This window comes from Dipodomys spectabilis, unplaced genomic scaffold, assembly GCF_019054845.1.
Source record: "Dipodomys spectabilis isolate Male_0828 unplaced genomic scaffold, ASM1905484v1 ptg000081l, whole genome shotgun sequence".
NCBI lineage: Eukaryota > Metazoa > Chordata > Mammalia > Rodentia > Heteromyidae > Dipodomys > Dipodomys spectabilis.
In genome coordinates, this window is record NW_024870758.1 from 1749210 (window position 1) to 1761788 (window position 12579).

General features: G+C 39.9%; 1 protein-coding gene across 1 annotated transcript in view; it reads left to right on the plus strand.

The window, feature by feature from the left end:
- Rab3gap1 (RAB3 GTPase activating protein catalytic subunit 1) overlaps window positions 1-9512 on the plus strand; it is a 79446-nt gene extending 69934 nt beyond the window's left edge. The window contains exons 20-24 of the mRNA XM_042683434.1: window positions 2309-2405; window positions 2500-2603; window positions 2710-2825; window positions 4370-4472; window positions 7894-9512. Coding sequence (XP_042539368.1) covers window positions 2309-2405; window positions 2500-2603; window positions 2710-2825; window positions 4370-4472; window positions 7894-8130 — 657 coding nt within the window. The 3' untranslated portion in view covers window positions 8131-9512. The remainder of the gene's footprint in view (window positions 1-2308; window positions 2406-2499; window positions 2604-2709; window positions 2826-4369; window positions 4473-7893) is intronic.
- Window positions 9513-12579: the final 3067 nt, after the last annotated feature.

The following is a 12579-nucleotide window of genomic DNA, read 5'->3' on the forward strand; positions in this document are numbered from 1 at the left end:
CTTGAAAACTAGAAATTCATTATCATAGGTTTGAGAATTTTGGACACAGTTGACAAGCAAAGCATTGAAATTCAGTGAGACTCTTACACATGAAGAATTTACATTTAAAAATTTAAGAACTGGTTGGAAATAGACATTTAAGTCCACAAGAATGCTTACCCCAACTGTATTGTCTCAGAGTATGTATCAGAAGTATTAATAAAGGGACATGTCTTTTCGCCTAGCAGTTCTACCCAAACATCTTATTAAGGAAATAATGAGAAATACACAAAGATCTATGTATATGAACGATGTCCACCAATGTTCTTTGGTGAAAAGAGGAACTGCCAAAATTTCCAATAAATTATAGCATATCCATGGAGGAGACTGCTTTGCAGATGTCAAGATATTTGCAGTTCTGGAGTCTAGTAATGCCTTCCTGTTACCAGATTATTTTGTCCACCCTCATGCCCTCTTTATTCTCCTTGAAATCAGTAATTACCTCAGCATTATGAGGAGATAGAGATAACTTTCAAAATAACAGTATTAAATAGAGAAGCAAAAACCCGTTGGATTTCCCACTGCTGTAAGCTTATATATGTAGCAGGTATGCTTGAGGATTCTTGAGAAAGGGGACCAAGAGATATAGTATTAAAGCATAGTCACTAGAGTGAGGGGAGCCAAACACCAAGTACCAGTGAGGCTTGGTAGCTCACAGCACTTGCTGAGGGGATTAAATATTATTGAACTAGAAGTGAGCATGGAGATAATCTAATATAGTCCTGACTGCTTAGTGATGTTTCAGTCATCAGTGGACCATATGTGCCCAAGAGGTTCCATAAGCTTAAAAGGGGCAACCATTAGAACATTGTAGTGCAAGGCATTCATTATGTTGATACTTGTGTAAAACCTATTCTGCCCCATTGTAATAATGAGACATACAAGACATTACACTGAAAACAAACTTTACAACTTTGGGGGGAGGTGGGGGAGAAGGGGGGAGAGTCAGGGAGGTGGGAAGGGAAGGGACAGAAGGGGAAAAACAAAGAAGGGGGTAACAATGCTCGATAAGAAATGTACTCATTTACGGTATTTTCACAACAAGAAAAAAGAAATGTACTCATTACTTTACTCATGTAACTATAACCCCTCTGTACAGTATCTTTACAATAAAAAATATACTGAACATAAAAAAAAAACCTATTCTGCCTGTTGTATAAAAGTATAACATTCACACACAGAGCTATACTATATAATACTTGATTATGATAATAGACAACTGTTGTATATATGTTTAGTATACTTTGAATCATTATTTTAGAGCATATTTCTGCTTATAGAAAAAGGTTATTGTAAAAGAACTATGTCACGCTGTTGTCCTTCTCATAGCTCCTGCTTACAGTTTTCTTATTGCATGAAGAGGATATGTCCAGTGTTTTATATACCATTTAGGTTTTAATGTTTACATGCAATGACATTGTCAGATTTCTTAGAATATCCCAATATCATCAGTCAAGCAGTGCATGACTATGTAAAGACTATGTAATGGGATCGATACCCTTTAAAGGAAAAGAAAAGAAGAGGGAAAAGTAAGGATCCTGTAGAAAAGGATTTCAGGAGAATTGCTGTATCACTTGTGTCTTTATTTTTGAAATCTGTTGAGTATTAGGTTTACAGTATATCCTTTTTTTTTTTTTTGGCAGTCATGAGGCTTGAACTCTGGGCCTGGGTACTGTCCTTCAGCTCTTCAGTGCAAGTCAAGTGCGCTACCACTTGAGCCACAGTGTCACTGTTTTCTGGTGGTTAATTGGAGATAGGAGTCTCATGAACTTTCCTGCATGGGCTGGCTTTGAACCTTGATCCTCAGTCTCAGCCTCCTAAGTAGCTAGGATTACAGGTGTGAGCCACTAGCGCCTGGCTAAAATGTTCATTCTTTTTTTTTTTTTTTTTTTTTTGGTCCGGTCCTGGAGCCTGAACTCTGGGCCTGGGCGCTTGTCCCTCAGCTCTTCAGCTCAAAGCTAGTGCTCTACCACTTGAGCCACAGCGCCATTTCTGGCTTATTTCTTTTTGCTTATGTGGTGCTGAGGAATCGAACCCAGGGCCTCAGGTATGCAAAGCAAGCGCTCTATCACTGAGCCACCTTCCCAGCCCCTAAAATGTTCATTCTTATATCATTCTTACCTTAGTTAATGGCAGCTGCTTCTCCAGGTGAGCACAGCTAGATAGAGAAAAGCACGGTGAGCTGAGGTGAGGAATTTTGTACATTGCAAAGTGGCTTCTTTATTCTTTATACCAGCAGTGATCATCGTGTAATGTGTGCCTCCTTCAGGTGCTGCACTATCTGGCAGTCCAGAAACCTGCAGACCTTGCTCGGCATCTTCTACCTTGTGTGATTCATGCAGCTGTTCTCAAGGTAAAGGAAGAAGGTAAATAAATGTCTTATTTCATTAGTTCATTTCCCAAATGAAAATATATTTGCCTTAATTTACTTAATGATTGCTTTGATTCTTTTAAAAATAGAAAGTCTGGAGAGTATTTCTTCTGTGAAGAAGATTATAAAGCAAATCATATCCCATTCCAGTAAAGTTTTGCACTTTCCCAATCCAGAAGACAAGAAATTGGAAGTAAGTTTGATGTACTGTCAGAATCTTTGGCAAAGATCTGTTTTTAAAGTTTTTTTTTTCTTCTTCATAGTCTCTTTATGTATGCCTCCCCCTTTTCCACTGCTAGGAGATCATCCATCAAATTACTAATGTGGAAGCTATAATTGCTAGAGCCCGGTCTCTGAAAGCCAAGTTTGGAACTGAGAAATGTGAACAAGAAGAAGAAAAGGATGATCTTGAAAGGTAATTGCTACTTGGCTTCTCCAGTTTTGTTGGCAATAGAAAAGCCACCCAGTGTCTTTAAAAAATAAAAATTGGAATAGAATATTTAGACTCCTTGTGATTTAATCATGTTATTTGACCAAGGACAGAAAAATACTGACTTGTCTTAGGATTTAATGACTTTCTGCTAGGTATTTCCATTGTTCTTACTTTCAGAAACTCTGGTAGCCTGTTTTACTAGGTGCTGTGCTCCTGGATGCCTGAGGTGTCCTAGGGAGGAGTTGTTTCCTCCAGTGTTTGCAGGGCCCTCACTGGGCTGTCTGCTTTCACTGTTCCTTGTTCTACAGCACAGGTGTACAGAAACTACATGTCTGATCATATTTATTTAAGTATTTATTTAAAACATCGGTGATTAAGTTGGGCACCAGTGTCTCACGCCTATAATCCTAGCCACTCAGGCTGAGATCTGAGGATCACGGTTCAAAGCCAGCCTGTGACAGAGTCTTTGAGACTCTTACCTCCAATTAACCACCAGAAAGCTGGAAGTAGCGCACTTGCCTTGAGCTGAAGAGCTCAGGGACTGCGCCTAGGCTCAAAGTTCAAGCCCTAGTACTGACAAAAAAAAAATGTGATAGCAAAAGTACACATTCTATGTACTTGGCAAGTATGATTTAGAAGTGACCAGTGGCTTCTTCCAGTGAGGCAAGCAGTACCAGTAGAGTCTATGGCCATTTTTGCCCATCTTACTTAACTGTGTGCACATGTATTTACATAAGGATGCTGTTTTACTGCTTGAGACACACCTCCATTTCTAGTTTGTCCCCATTACTCAAAAGGAGAGCATTTCTTTAATATGTGAGAAAGTGTTTCGAAACTGGCTTAGCAGCATAAATTCGTCACAATTTAAAATTTTTCCCTCAGCTTTTCTAGAAGAAAAGTCATTATTAATGATAAATAATATTATATGACAAAGCATTGGTTATAGCTCTTGAGAAATTCTTATTTTAATACTGGATCTTTTTTCCCAGCCTTCCTTTTAAATAAGAATAATACTCTGTAATCAAGGGAATTGCTTCTAAGATAGCAGTGTAAATTAGTAAGCAAGTGGAGTAGCTTGCTGGCTCTGTGCCTTTGACTCCTTCTCCCACCATATACTATCTGTGACATGCTTGAAAGTACAGTATTTCAGGCACACAATGGCACAGCTTATAAATGTGACTTTTCCCAGCAAAGCATGTATTTAAAACACATATACATCTTTTAAATCATAATAGAAATAGCTCTTCTGGATAAAATTGATTTCTATTGTTCCAAAAACACTTTTTGATCTTTTGTTTTCTAAACTTCTAGTATGAAAAAATGTGTATTTCTTACACTGACAGATTTTTTTAAAAAAGTGAAGTTGATTGTAATCAAATTAGAATATCATATGCATCCTATAATATTTCCATTCTAGCATTGGTAAGTTTAGCCGGTGTCAATGGTAGGATTTGTCATGTAGACATGTGCATAGGTGGCCTGGGCAGCAGCTGGCTTACCATACTTACACTGTTCTTCTGTCCTAGGTTTGTGAGCTGCCTGTTGGAGCAGCCTGAAGTGTTAGTCACCGGGGCAGGAAGAGGACATGCTGGCAGGATCATTCACAAGTTGTTTGTTAATGCTCAGAGGGTATGTGAGATTCCTTAACTATCAGCATCACATCAGATTTGCTCAGGAAAATGTGGTTTTGAGTTCCACACATGGCTGATTATACCCACAGCTGCTGAGATGTCTGGGCATTGGGTTTGTACAGTGAAGTAACTGAATCTGTGACTTTGAAATCCATTGGCTTTGCAGCATATTTAAGTAAAATAATAAGTAAATCATAGAATCTAAGTTTCAGGATTAGAAGGGTCTCAAATCCATTCAAAAATTGGCAAGGGCTTGTTAGCAATGGCCAGAGCTGTGCTGTGAAAAAAATGTTTTCAAATCAGTGTAGAGTTCGGTTTTGCTATCTGTAAAGCCCAGCATACTTCAAAATGGATTTACATTACAGATTGTGAATCCAAGTAGCTTTAAAATGGTTAAGAGACTTAACTTTGTAGAGATTTTTAGGACATTAGAGACAGACTTAGGTACAGAAAGAAAGCCCAGTTTGGAAAATTACCATCATTATCTCTGCTAATGAACATAAGAGTTTCAAAATGATAGTTAAGAGGTGCTAGTATCCTATAGATGATTCTCATCAGGGCACGGTTAATATAGATTCTGGTAAAAGTGTTATATTCACTAAATATAGGTTCTTTTACTTGGAACTGGGGTGACATTAGAAATTAGAACAGTAGTTCCATTAAGAAAAATTATTAGCACAAATTAATTATAAAGGGGTTTCATTTGTGGTGTTTATATTCATGTATTTTTCTTCTTGTAATACTGGGGATTGAACCTGGGGTCACTTGTATGCTAGGAAAGCACTCTATAGCAGTTTAGTATTAACAATGTAATTTTTAGAACCAAATAGAATTTTTCTTGGTTTACACATAGCATAACAATTTTGTACCTGTTGAGTTGGAATGCGTCTACTTAGCTACTCAAAAATATGTTAAAATATACTTGAAGTACAAACTAAAAGCCAGTTTATTTATGGAGTATCTCCCTGACTTTCCAGAATTTCAAGTTAAAGACCAGTTATTTTATTTCCTTATAAATTAGACTTTCAGGAAACAAATGCTTGCTTTCATTTTTTTGGTTTTGTTTCTAGCATGAAAGCAGGAATGGAGTTTGTTTTTACATCCTGTAATGTCTTCTAGCTTTTGTGCAGAGGCTGCTATCACATTTTGTTTATCATTCACACATAGATAAACTTGCCTTAGATCTCAAAATCTTCCCTTTGATCATTTTTCTAGAAAATTCTTTAGAAAATGCTTCTAGTGCTGGATGTTATTTCTTTTATCTTTAGTTGTACAAAGGATTTGCCATTCAACAAACTAGTATATGAATACAATGCATCTTGATCTGTGTCATCCCTTTCATCACATTTCTCCCCATCCCTATAAGTATTACTTGTTTGAGTTACAGAAACAGCCACCTCACTTCAACCATATGCAGGTAGAAAAATAATCACTGTTATAGTATCTAACAATTATCACTGTTAATTACTAGTACCTAGTAATTAAAGATATATTTCACCAAAATAAGATGGCTTTATTTTTGTTTTCCACTGAAGATACCTTTCAGTATCCAATAGTATATCTTTTTGTATATCTTTTCAGCATATAGCTAACCTTTTTTAACCAGCAATGAAATTGTAGATTCATACCATATAATTTTTAAATGGTTTTAAACTTTCAGACCTCATACTTTTTGAAATGATTTAACTTGTTCAATATTTAAAGTGTAAACTTTCAGATTTTGTAGTGAATGATTGTACGTAGTCTGTAAACTGTGTACTCCATATAACAAACCTATATGGTACGGCTACAAACTGCTCTTAAATATGTGGTCACAGTAAACTTCAAGTTCACTTATCTAACTTTTTATAATTTATGACATTTTTATCTATTTTATTCACAGATTTTAACATTTTTCATAGAGAATTTTAAAAGCATGTATTACCTTACATTATAACAATTTCTAACTTTAAAGAAAATTTTTAACTTGATAGCAATATGCCTTTGTTATATTTAAATGGAGTTCAGTAAAAGAATGACTAGATTTTGTGTTGATCTTGCTGAATACTGTTTTTCAAGCCATGAACACTTTTTTAGAAATAGTTCTGCAAAAAAAAATCTAGGTTTTTGTTCAATCATTTCTTCATCAAATGACACCCTGTATGTCACCTGTTGAACCATCAGATGATGCATGAGTAGTGAGATGTATTTGCTCTGTTTGCTGGCCAGGTGTGTTGTATATGATGTGACTTTGTGCATCTTAAGTTTTCTTTTGGTAGAATCATGTTCTTAATGTAGTGCATGCTGTCAAATAATCCTGGAATCTGTCCAGCTCTTTTTAAACCATCTTGCTTGTTTCCCTTTCATCACTGTTTCTTTTCTCACCCTTTCTCAAAGCTGACTGAATCTTCTGATGAGGTAACAAAATAGCCTTTGTCCCTCATGGTTCCTTGTTCTTTCCCATTTTCTAACTTCATAAGATCTTTCAAACTAACCTCTTCAACAGTCTGGGTCTGGCATATTTTCCTGCTGATGTTTAACTTAACATGAGTTCATGTTTCCATTGCTAGAACTTTTTTTCCCCCCCAAAGCAGTGGTATTGAAAAAGAAGTATAGTAATCGTAATCAGAATTAAGAATGAAGGCTCTAACTAAATGGAGGCCCGGGGGGGGGGGGGGGGGGGAGGTGGATACTGAAATTTGAACTAGGGCCTCACGCTTGCTAAGCTTGCTTGCTCCACTGGTGCTGTGCACTTGAGCTATGTCACAAACCATTGGCCTTTGCTGGTTATTTTGGAAGTGGCGTCTTTCAGACTTTCTGCCCAGGCTGGCTTTTGAACTAAGATCTTTTGGATCTCAGTGTCCCGAGTAGCTTAGATAACCAGAACGTGTCCTATTTTGTGTAATTATAATGGGGGTAGGAGGTGGGGAGGGACTTGATGCCTTTTTGAGAACTTTTTTGTTGCCATTGCTATCTGTATCTCTATCTTATCACATTAGCTGTCCAGTGTCTTTGTTTTAATTTGGCAAGTGAATTTTAAGAATTGACTGAACGAGTTGCGATAAAAATTATCTTTCCAGACTCTGGAAAGAAATAGCTTCTTACTGGACTAGGATATCCAATTTGAATTTGAGTCAGTGCTTGAAGAAACATGGAAACCAGTACAGCTTCATGGTCTGTTTCCATTAGATGTTCAGATGTGGTCCTCACTTTTCAAAGCAGATTGCCTGATGGTCATTCTCTCTTCTCTCTCCAAGCTAGTGGCTCATGCAGTGTTTCAAGCTTCTTGCATTTTTTTTTTTGAGTAATCATAGCTGACTGCATTACAGAGTAATGTAGAACATTTGAATGTATTTATCATGTTTATTCATCTGTCCTTCAAAATTACCTGAGTTTAGCCTTAGACTTGCTGTTGAATTTAGCATTTGATTCTGTTCAAGTCTGCAGCCATGGCTCCACCAGAGGAGGAACTGAAGAGAACCAGCAGCCTAGAGGAAAGGAGGCAGAACTCCGTGTCGGACTTCCCCCCTCCTGCAGGCCGGGAGCTCATCCTGCGTGCCTCTGTGCCCCGCCCAGCTCCCTACTCCAGGGCGCTGCCGCAGCGGATGTACAGTGTCCTCACCAAAGAGGATTTCAGACTCGCAGGTGCCTTCTCATCAGATACCTCCTTCTTCTAAGTCTCCAGCTTCCTTGGGGTGGCTGTAGAGGCAGCAGTTTCCTGTGGGATGGTAAGGAAGGGAGAAGGAAGGGGGAGACCTGAGTGTTGGGGAGAGGCCCCCTTCCAGCCAAATGAGCAAAGGTCACACCAGCATCTGAAGGACTCTCAGCTCCTGGCTCACGCTGCAGAGGGACTGCCTGAGGCTGTGCTGTGGGGAGATGGCCTTTGTATATGAGGGAAACCAGAACTCAACAGGTCATCTATCCTCACTGTAGTGGAACAACATTCTTTGTATTCTCCTCTGCCTGTCCTTGGGGCTGGGGTCTTGCCTTCATCATAGTCTGTGTAAACACTTAATGGTTTTACTTATTAATATCAAGTATAAAAAATAATCTCAACTCAGATTTCCAGGTTTTTTGGTGGTAACTTCTAGTCAAAGAATCTGTTTTTAAATTACTATATTTTATTTTGTTTATTCAATCACCTGGTGGTCAGCTTTATTACACTAATTTTTGAGGATGACTTGGAATATTCCAGGAGAACGCCTAGAATCTGTTTTTGTTTTTCCGTGTAACTGTATCTTAAATGTATTCTAATTAAACTGTACATGAAATGTCATTGCAAATTATTTTATACATATCCTGTAAGATGTGTTTTCCTGTCTGCTCTTGTGGTACTATGTGAGTCTTAGCCTGCACAGGGTTCCCCTCCCCTGGCACAAAGCATGCTTTCCTTTGAGGGCTGCTGGCTAGGTAGCTCATCTGAGGAGGCAGCAATGAGCACAGCCTAGCAGTGCCCTCGTGGCATTTATTATATATGCGAAATGTAAAGAGTGCAGGATTACTTTAATGCACTATTTTGCTTTTGCGTTTAATCAAAAAGAAGAAAATGACCCAATGGGGATGTGTAGCATAACTGTAAGGATAACAGTGCCACATGTCCTGTTTTTGTGAGGATCACAATGTACTGATTCTGTGTTGCTCTATGGCCTTTGCTTAGTAATTGTAAATTAATTTTAGGCATAAAATTACTACATTAATCCAAAGTTACAAATAGATATATTGCAGCATAAATTCTGCCTGTGTAATTTTAGTGAATTGATAGAACTGTGCAAATTGTTAAATTATTTTTGTAAAAATTATATACATATATAGTATGTGAGACACACATTGATAATGTGAGTAGGAGGTTAGTAGCCTTCAGATACCCTCCCCTTACAACCCTTTTCTCCAAGATGCTGCCCTGCACTGCTAGACCACACAGACCAAGTAGGTGATGTTTCTATCAGCACTTATCTGCTTTCAGAGGATGTTAAAAACTACACTGGAGAGGCTGGACTTTAGAATAGCATCATAAATCTAATAAAAATGACAGTGTTGTTTCTGTGGCTAATTTCCCCTTATTTTCTCCACTCTGAGGACATTTCAGTTTCTTTTCACTTGGTGTTGTCAGCTCTTCCTAAAGATTTGTCTCTTGATTCTTACAAAGCAATGAGTCTTCTTTAAAGGAAATTACTGTTATTTTTATGTCATGTGCTTATTCATTTCATTAACATTTTGAAATGCTCAACTTCGGTATCAGGCAGTGATACAGAACCTACAGCATACTCCTCTTCTTGGACCTTTGGATGTTACATAGGATCATGATGCTCAGTAAACTCAAGAGTGCAAGCTGGACATCTAGCCCAAACATCCATTCATGCATTCACTAGGACAGTAGAGGGTTCAGTGCAGTGAGTGGGCAGGTGTTAGGAGGAAGAATTTTCTCTCCGGCTCTGGGAAAATCATCCCAGACGATGTGATTTCTGATTGAGAGCAGAAGAAGTAGGAGCTGCAAATGGTGGGAAGTTCAGCAAGCTTCTAGAAAAGTGAGTATTCCCCATCCCTTCACTGTGAGCATGCTGCTGCCCCATCAGACAAGTTACCTATCCACTTCATTTGCAGTAGCCATGTCTTTCTCTGCTCAGTGAACATCAGCAAGTGTGGCTCAATGTGGCTCAGGCAGGCATGTGAGAATACTTGCATAATCAGGCTTGTCTTCCTTCTGAGCATTCCAAGGCCACTCCATGAAGGTCCCAGGACTGGGTGATGCTACACAGTAAGCTAACTGACAAGGTGGCAAGGTGGGGTGGGGGCTGCTAGAACAGGCACAAATCCAGAAATGAGAAAGTAGGATAGTCAGTGTTTCTATTTGACTGGATTATCCAGAGTGGGGAAGGGCAAGAAATGAAAATGATGTGGTAAGGGCTGGGAAGGTGGCTCAGTGGTAGAGCACTTGCCTTGCATGCATGAGTCTCTGGGTTCGATTCCTCAGCACCACATAAGCAAAAAGAAAAAAGCCGGAAGTGGTGCTGTGGCTCAAGTGGTAGAACACTAGCCTTGAGCTGAAGAGCTGAGGGACAGCGCCCAGGCCCAGAGTTCAGGCCCCACGACTGGACCCCACGCCCAAAAAAAAAAAAAATGTGGTAAACTAAGGCAAGATCTGGGAAGCCAGAGCAAGAAATGTGGGCTGTATCTTGAGGGCCATGTTAATAACTAAGCAGGAAAATTACCCTTTAGCCAGGCTAGTGGAGGCCAAGTACATTCCCACCCTGCATCTCAAATTGTAAGTTCCTTGGAAGGAGGGTAGCAATTATATCTTCAGTGATTTGTGTTTTTAAGACAATATTGCTATAGAACCTAGGCTGATCTGCTTCATTCTCTGAAGTGCTGGGATCATAGGAGTGTACCACCTTCAATGTTTTGTTTTTAACCTCAACAGAGTACTATGCTCCACTGAAGTACATAAATGATTTTGGAGTAAACATGGAATGTCCTCAGTTCAAGGCCTCTTCCACCTGTATGTATTTACACCACCAAAATAACCCAGCTTTTTCTTGGTTTGTAATTCAACCCTAAGCATTTATATTCTATTCATTAGCCCAGCAGTTATTATCACCCTGCTATGTGCCAGACACTATTCATGGAATTGAAGAGACAGCAATAAACAGTGCATGAGAGGACTTGGCCCTCAGAGTCACGACTGTAAGGCAAAGGAAAGGGCAAGAAAGGCCTTTGTAAGTGAAGTGAGGGGCAGGACCTTGTAAACAGACAATGGGAGAGAATTACACCCAGAAGACTTAGACGTACCCAACCAAAGGAGTGCTTCACTAAATCAAGTTGAGGAGATGAACCATCATACCTCGTTTCCCTTCTAACAAGGCTTTGCAGAGGCAGTGACTGGTGGTGTTCAAAGCTGGAATATCAGTGACTCAAGAGCATGTGAGAGGAAGATGAAGTTTCAGACTAGCTGATCTCAAAAGAGTAAGCAAAGCATAAATGAAAGACTTGCTTGAAAGATAGGGACTAGGGATATGGTACAGGTGGTAGAGTGCTTGCCTAGCAAGCTCAAGGCCCTAAATTCAAACCCAATCCTAAGGTATTGGGGAAGACTCATGGAGAAGAGTTATACTTAAAAGCAGAATTTGCTCTGGAGAGGAAACTTTGCAGTGATCAGCCCTCCTAGGCCTGGTGAGGCTCTGCACAGATGCTTACACAGACTGGTGTGGGTGTGGGCCAGGCTAGATTGCAACATTGGGAACCTCTAGTGATCCCAGCAAGTGAGGCCACTGACCTAGGGTAGTGACAATGTGACATTGGCAGGTATTGCTAGAGCACTGGAGTGGGCAGTGAAAAGGAGGTCCTGGCTGCCCACTGAGACCCTAGGACAGTTGCTGTGAGGTACAGTCCTGAGGTACAGTCCTGGGCTCCATGACCCACTCTCAGCTTTACCTGCTGTGGCCCAGCCTACAGCCGACTCAATTCTGCTCATGCCTGTCTCCCATACCAAAGGATACTGCCAACACCCACCCCAGCACCCAGGAAACTCTGGCCTGCTTCATGGGCTCTGCCTGGGCGAGTGGATCACTGCTCCCAACTGTCCTCCAGTGGCCACCTCTGAACGTCTTTGCTTCCACTAAACCTTTGTCAGAAACGTGACTGGCTCCAGTCAGTGGGACCTAAGAAACAAGTGACTGCATATGGAAACTCAAGCTCTCCAAACTCCATGCAGTTTGAGTAAACAATGACTTTCCAGTGCTATTTATTCCCAATCCTTTCAGCCCTATTTTTAGCCCAGCACACTCCTTTATTTCTACAAGAGTTACATAAGGAGTGAACCATATTCTTAGCAACCCACCGTCATTCCAGCCTTATCTTGCCTACATGAGGGAAGGAAGTATTTTTAGAGTGTGAATTTCCCATGTGTTCTCAACTATTTTGGGACTAAAGCCCAAGGCTGGGGGAAGGAGGGCAGTGAGGGAGGCTCTACCCTTGTAGTCCTATCTTGATGGCTCAGAAGTTGGGCCCAGGACTGGGCATGGGGGTCTGCCTTACGTAGAATTTGATATTAGCTGGTCCTAGGAATTTTTTGTTCCCAATCTTTTGTCTTTTGGTAGTGAACTCTGTGTGTGTGTGTGTGTGTGTGTACA